Source organism: Chiloscyllium plagiosum, chromosome 23 (genome assembly GCF_004010195.1).
Source record: "Chiloscyllium plagiosum isolate BGI_BamShark_2017 chromosome 23, ASM401019v2, whole genome shotgun sequence".
Classification (NCBI taxonomy): Eukaryota; Metazoa; Chordata; class Chondrichthyes; order Orectolobiformes; family Hemiscylliidae; genus Chiloscyllium; species Chiloscyllium plagiosum.
Genome location: NC_057732.1, coordinates 58,369,655 through 58,377,051, shown reverse-complemented (window position 1 = coordinate 58,377,051; position 7,397 = coordinate 58,369,655). Strand labels below are relative to the sequence as shown.

Genomic DNA, 7,397 nt, shown 5'->3' with positions numbered 1-7,397 from the left:
AAACAAAGAACAGTCAGGGAATTCCTAGAAGCATGGCACTCATCCACAAACTCCATCAACAAACACATAGACCTGGACCCAATATACCGGCCACTACAGCGGACAGCTGAAACTGACAACCGGAAGCGGCAGGGACAGACCACTATAAATGCCGGAGGAAACACCACAGAAGCGCTTCACAGGAGGCTCCCAAGCACCGAGGATGTCACATGGACAGGGGACGAAACGTTTGCAACAAAATTTCCAGCTCGGCGAACAGAACCACAGCAACGAGCACCCGAGCTACAAACCTTCACACAAACTTTGAAGTAATAATTATTATTCCTTTCAGATTTGGTATACTTGCCATTCTGTCCTGATGAGTGGAAATTTGACATCAAGCCTTTTTTTTTTGTCAGGAAGAACTTAATAAAAACTTTCTGCCAAAATGCATGACCTATCATCTCTCAACTAAATTCCACCTGCCATTTGTTGGTCCTTTCTTCTTAGAGCTAATTATTATCTTCATTATTAGTCACACCTCCAAGTTTCCAAGGTGAGTGAGACATTCTGAGCAGAACAGGTTACTCAAGTCATTCTTGGTGTTGAGGGACGAGCTAAAATGAACATCCCCCACCACATAGTTTATAATCAAAATTTCACCAGGAAATCTGCAATGCTTTATACACCAGTCAGCTATATGATTTGGTTAGTTTGAAAGGCAAGGTTGTTACTGTTGGCAGGTTACATTGCACAACATGCTTGCGGTCCCAATTGACAAACGGAAAGCGAATAAAGGAGTAGAGCAACTGCAGCAAGGAGGGCTGGTAGACAGTATTTGGGGTAAGATCAGGTGGCCACATCAGAAACAAATCCTCGAGTTGGTTAGCACTGCCATGGTTTGAATCCATGGATAAGAAATCAGAAAGAATATCTCCTCCAGTAACAGATTACTCTCCACCCATTAACATGTTGTTCCTTTTGACAAGGAAGCTCAGAAATTATGAACAAGCTGTGTTTAGCCTGTGGATGGTATTCCATTTCATTAGTTAGCTACTTTCTGGAGAAGTTTACAAAGTCAAAACTGGGGTCAAGTACACCACTCCTTTGCAGTGAAACTAATTTGGAAACTGCAGGTAAGACCTGAAAAAATGTGGCTAGATTGTTAAGCAAATGACGCACCTTTTTTGTACGAAACCACACCTGGGGCGAAAGAAAGAGAAATAATTGGGTTTTAGCAGCTGAACTTCTTAAAATTAGTTTTAATTTTACAAGATGTTTTAATCTGAATGTATAAAATCAGTACATTTTTACAAATTAGTAAATAGTAATCTTCTGATGTAAGCGGAGTTCGTTAAATGAGAAGGCAGGCCATATTCACTAGACATACACAATCCACCCTAAAAATGTCTGGCATGCACACCCCCAGGTTAAGGACATACCCCATTCCCAGCTTCAGCCATGACAGTCAGATACATCCACCACAAGGAGAAAGTCAGAGATGAGCATGCATAATTGGCACCCCTACCACCCTCAACCAAAATAAAAGTCAGAAACATGCCTGCACGTCTCACAGGGTCAGTCAGATGCAGCCTCAGAGAGGCAGACATAGGCACAACCCTTGGACATTCCAGGAGAATGTGCATGCGTTCCCCTCAGCCTCCCCTGAGACAGATGTGCATATGGCAGCTGACAGTCGGGTGCCCATATGGACCCCCATTCCACCCAGAAAGGGGCACACATACCCCTACCAGACAATTTGATGCACATACATCACCAACTCGCAACACTCAAGACATATACACAAACTGATTGGTAGTGAGACGTGTTCAAACACGGCTCCTGCCAAACTGTGCCACATGTCTCTGCACATCCACCTTGAGACAGGCAGACACAATCATGTTGTCATCTATGCATGGACTCACTGATTGAAGGCATCCCAACACATCTGATGGATACACCCTCAGACAGACTTGTGACACCACCACCCCAGCATGCACCCCCTCAGAGAGATGGACAATGTGAGCAAGCATACACACACATCCAAGACAATTGCACATTCACACATACCTTCCCAGATACACATACATGCATACACCAGTCACATATGTATACCCTACAAGTCAGTCAGATGCACAGATGTGTATACTCCTGCCTGATAATCAGAGCAAAGCTATATGCACATAGCCTCCAAGACGACAGTTGGACCTCCCCTCAATGCTGCCACAGATGGGCGAATATACATGCACACTAAAGGCATGCAACACATATACAGCACCTAACTGCAGTTATGCTCCACAGAAAATAGAGCTATCCATGAAATGCAGGGAAAATCAACAGGTGGAGGAGGAGAGGCTGGAAAATGCTGGTCTCCTGGTTTGCAAGGCAGGCATGGGCGCAGTTAGTCAGTTGCCTGCCCTATAGCTGTGAAAGGTGGTGCATTGCTTTGCAGGATTAGTGTATTGTATGGTGGCTTCACTTTATATAGACTTTATGTTTAATATTGACTGTTCTTAGTTGGTGCTCACAATTATCCTGTCCATCTTTCAAGATGCTCAAAACAATATTAACTTGCCTTAATTGGACTAAAATGTTACGTGGTGCTTCACAAGAAAGTTATAAAGCAAAGGTAGACACCGAAGCACGTAAAGCAATATTAGCCAGATTGCCAAAAGCTTGGTCAATGAGGTAGGCTTGGAGAAGCATCCCAAAGGAAGACAGAGGTAGACAACATTAGGGAGGGAATTCCAGAGTTTACAGGCAGGTAGCTAAAGTTACAGTCATCAATGGTGCAGCAATTAAAATTTGGTACACCAAAAATAGAGGAGTGCAGAATTTTGGAGGGATTTGTAAACAAGGTTGAGAATTCTAAAACTGAGGCAGTGGGTGGGTTAGGTAGGAGTGATGGATGAAGGGGATTTGCTAAGCTCGATTAATCAGAATTCCACTGAAAATAAGATTCACTGGAACAAATTGTCCAGGTTCCTTCAACAGCACCTTCCAAAACCACAACCTTTACTACCTAGAGGGCAATAGGTGTACGTGAACACCACCACTTGTTAGTTCCCTTCCCAGTCACAAACCATCCTGACTTGGAAATAGGTCTCTGTTCCTTCACTGTTACTGGGTGAAAATTGAGAATTCCCTTAACAGTGCTGTGGTTGCACCAACAGTACATGGGCTGCAGCAGTTCAAGGCAACAGTTTATCACCACCTTCTAAGGACCTATTCAGGGATACACAATCTCATGAATGAATAAATACACAACAAAATGTTGTTGAGTCCTGGATGATCAAAAGGAATCATTTGGAAATTGTAATTTGGACAAGATTGGAAATGGCCTTGGTTTTTCTCTGGTAGTGAAGACTGAGGATTTCAAGATCCAGAGCTATTTGAGCTTGTGATGCGGAGACTGTCTCAGTGTTCCCATCATACATTGCCCAATGGCCTACCTCGTACTGAATTCATAGTGGTAGCTGCAACATGAACTTGTCATCAACACTGATACAAAGCTTCAAGTTTCACTGGCTGCGTTTCTGCAGGAAACATTTCATATTGAAATATCGACTATAAATGAGGATGCTCACTGGGACTGGCTTTCCTAAAGGAACTGCTGCTCACCTCAATGTTTCATACATTAATAATTACTGTCACATTAGAGGTCACTACACAAAGGAGGACTCATGGGATTGAGAATAATATTTTAGCATCATAGAATGCTTGTTAAGAGACATAAAGAAAAGAATGAACACAATGGTCAATTTTAAATTAGTAGGATGTCATCAGTTTTGGGGCCTTGATTACTTACAATCTATATTGACTTAGATGAGCAGAATGAGTGCAGTGTTCAAGTTTGCTGACAATATAGAGTTAGGTGAGAAAGTAAGCTGTGAGGAAGACTATTAATATGAAAAGGGATATTGTCAATTAGAGTGACTGGGAAAGAAGATGGCAGGTGGAATGTGAAGCTATATAAGTGCAAATATTTACTAATTGGTGTAAAACTGGGAAATGTTGCTGTTCAAAGGAATTGGAATCCTTGTTAAGGACTCTTGGAAAGTTAATATGAAAGTTAATAAAACAGCAAGTAGTTACAAAAGCAAATGGCATATCTACCTACATTATAGTGCGAACAAAATCAGAAATTGCTGGAAAATCTCAACAGGTCTCCAGAAACCGTGGAAAGAAATCAGAGTTAAAATTTTGAGTCCAGTAATCCTTAACTTCTGAGGAAGCATCACTGGACCCAAAACGTTAACTCTGATTTCTCTCCACAGATGCTGCCAGACCTGCTGAGTTTTTCCAACCATGTCTGTTTTTGTTTCTGTTTCAGATTTTCAGCATCTGCAGTTCTTACAGGTTTTTAAAAAATATGTTATAGAGGGATTGGAATATAACAGCTAAAAAAGCTTGTGAAAATTAAGCAGGATTTTCATGAGGTCACACCTGAAGTACTGCATACAGTTTTGGTCTTCTTATCTAAGGAAGGCTTACAGATGTCTTGGATGAAGTGCAGCTAAGGTTCGTGCGACTGACTCCTGGGCTGAGAGGAATGTCCTACAAGAAGTTGTTCTCTCGAATTCAAAATAATTATACGTGATCCCACTGAAGCAAATAAAAGTTATAATAAAGGTGGATGTTGGAAGGATGCTTCGCTTGGCTAGGATGTTTAGAATTTGGGGTAACAATCTCCATAAAGGTTCAATCATTGAAGACTGAGATGAGAAGTTTACCAACTTCGAAATCTTTGGAATTCTCTACCCCAGAGGACTGAGAAATTGACTATTAAGGAAATTCAGGGATACGGAGGTAATTCAGAAAGAAGGAAATTAGGAAGAATGGTGGAGCAGGCTCAAAATGCTGAATCCTGCCCCTATTTCTTACTTTAAATCAGACCTTACCTGATGATGTGACAGCAGGCAAGTTAAATATCTCAGTCCCAGGCTGCGCATTAGCTGCAATGATAAAGAGAATCTGTTAATAGGTAACCACACAGCCTGACGAAATAGTCAAACACCACAACCCTTGAACTGAAGTTTATTCTGAAATTATGTAGTCTTTGATTACGCCGCCTTTGATTATGCCTTATTCTGTCCATAATCTTGGAGACAGTGAAGACTGCAGATGCTGGAAAAGTCAGAGTCAATAAAGTGTGGAGCTGGAAAAAGAACAGCAGGTCAAGCAGCATCAGAGGAGCAGGAGAGTGGATGTTTCAGGTTGGGACCTTTCCATCTTCCAGCTCCACACTTTATTGGTCCTGTCCATAATCTTGCCAGGCAGAACTGAGATGGGCACAAGATTCTGCTCTGAACCATCCAACTGGTTCTGCATAGAGGACTAGAAACTTATCTATAGGTCATGACTGGGCACCCTACAAGAACCACTGGGTGCATATCCAAGGTGCAAATTCTAATAACAGGCCTTCTGAATGAAATCTAAAGATTATGCAGTCCCAATTAGTTGTTAAGAATTGAATATTGTGAAACTAATCATGAACTCTGCTGGATTCTCACTCAAATTAGTCTGCGTTTGGCCTGCTACACTGTGTTGATGAAACTGAATTTAAGTTCAATGAGATGCACCTCATTTGAAAATTAATCAAAAAAAAAAATCAGACTCAATATTGGGTTTGACATTTTCAGGTCACAACCTCTGGCCCCAATTTATTTAGGCATTAGCTGTTGATGATGATTCTGCTATTTCCTTGCTCACAACTCTTGTAGACCATGTTGCCTCATTAGTATCTCTTCTGCCTTGCACCATCATTCATTAGCCATAACATTTTTCCTTCAACTCTAACACTCCCTTTTGCTCTTTTACACCTCTGCACTTCCTCATAAATATTTCACCTCTAACATCTTTTTGTTCTGAAGGAAGATCCTTGGCCTGAACCATTAACACTTTTTTTTCTCTCTCTCTCTCTATACACATACTTCCAAACCTGCTGAGTATTTCTAGTTTCATTTTTATTCCAGATTTCCAGCATCACACCATTTTGCTTTTGAACATAAGGGATGAATGGGCTCTTCCCGGTCCTATTTGCCAGTGACTAGACACACAGAACAGACACTACACTTACTTTTCATCATCAAATTTAACTTTTCTTTGTTAAGGAGGAAAATGAACTAAAGCAGTACTCATGAAGAAAGCTTGTGAGCAACCATTTGCCAGAATAGTGTGATCAGTTAGAATCTACAATAAGCCATGCAGCTGGTGCCTCTACAAATATAGATGCGGTTTGTTGTGGCAGAAATTAAAAGGTAGGATTTGAATAGATTATTTCTTGAAATTAGTCAACCTCTGATAATTGACTTGGAGAGTATTGTGGTGTCCTGATTGTCCCCAGTGTCCCAAAAACATTTTCCTCAGGTAGAAGAGACACTGGGTTCTTCTGGTACCTGGGTATATTTATTACTCAAGCAACATTCATGAAAGGGAAATCTTATTACAGCATTTCAAGGAGGTCTCAACCAGAGTAGGGGAACCAGTAGTTGTGTTGCACTTGGACTTCCAGATGGCATTTGACAGGGACATTTAAGCGACTCTTGAATAGCGACATGGAAGTTAGTACAATGAAGGGAATGACGGTTAGTCTGATCTTGGAGCAGGGTAAAAGGCCGGCACAACGTTGAGGGCTGAAGGGCCTGTACTGTTCAATCTTCACAAAGTACAAAGTTACATCATAAGATAAGAGCTTATGATGTTGGTGGCAGTATATTGGTGTAGGTAGAGATTTAGCTAATGGGCAGGAAACAGTGGGTGGGATAAAAGGTTCATTTTCAAGTTGGCAAGCTGTGGCCAGGGGTTTTACAGGGATTAGTGCTGGTACTGCAATTATTTTCAACAAACATGGATGACTTAGAAGGAAGGAGGTGCACTGCAGCCAAATTTGCAGACGACACAAAAATAGCAAGGGGGTACAAAATTTATACAGAAATATTGATAAATTAACCAAGTGGGTAAAAAAGTTAGCCAATGGAGTATAATGTGGGAACATATTAGAGTGTTCATTTTGAAAGGGAGAACAAATGAACAGAATATTATATAAATGGAGAAAAACTGTAGAAAACTGCAACATAAAGGGACTTGGAGATACTTGTGCATGAATACAGAAAACTAGCACACAGGGACAGCAGGTAATCAGGAAGGATCATGGAATGTTGGCCCTTATTTCAAGGTGGTTGGAGTAAAAGAATAGGGAAGTTTTACTGCAACAGTACAAGGTATGGTTTCTCAGTGGTTAGCACTGCTGCCTCACAGCGCCAGGGACCCGGATTTGATGCCTGCCTCGGGTGACTGTCTGTGTGGAGTCTGCACATCCTCCCCGTGCCTGTGTGGGTTTCCTCCAGGTGCTCCAGTTTCTCCCTCAGTTCAAAGATGGTCAGGTTAGGTGGATTGGCCATGCTAAATTGCCCATA

The 7,397-nt window shown here is 41.5% G+C and overlaps 1 protein-coding gene across 1 annotated transcript in view; it reads right to left on the bottom strand.

Annotated features, from left to right (window-relative positions):
- Positions 1–7,397, bottom strand: part of ncor1 (nuclear receptor corepressor 1) — a 413,945-nt gene that overhangs the window by 9,214 nt on the left and 397,334 nt on the right. The window contains exons 46-47 of the mRNA XM_043713232.1: positions 4,881–4,934; positions 1,162–1,182 (exon numbers count right to left, since the gene is read on the bottom strand). Coding sequence (XP_043569167.1) covers positions 1,162–1,182; positions 4,881–4,934 — 75 coding nt within the window. The remainder of the gene's footprint in view (positions 1–1,161; positions 1,183–4,880; positions 4,935–7,397) is intronic.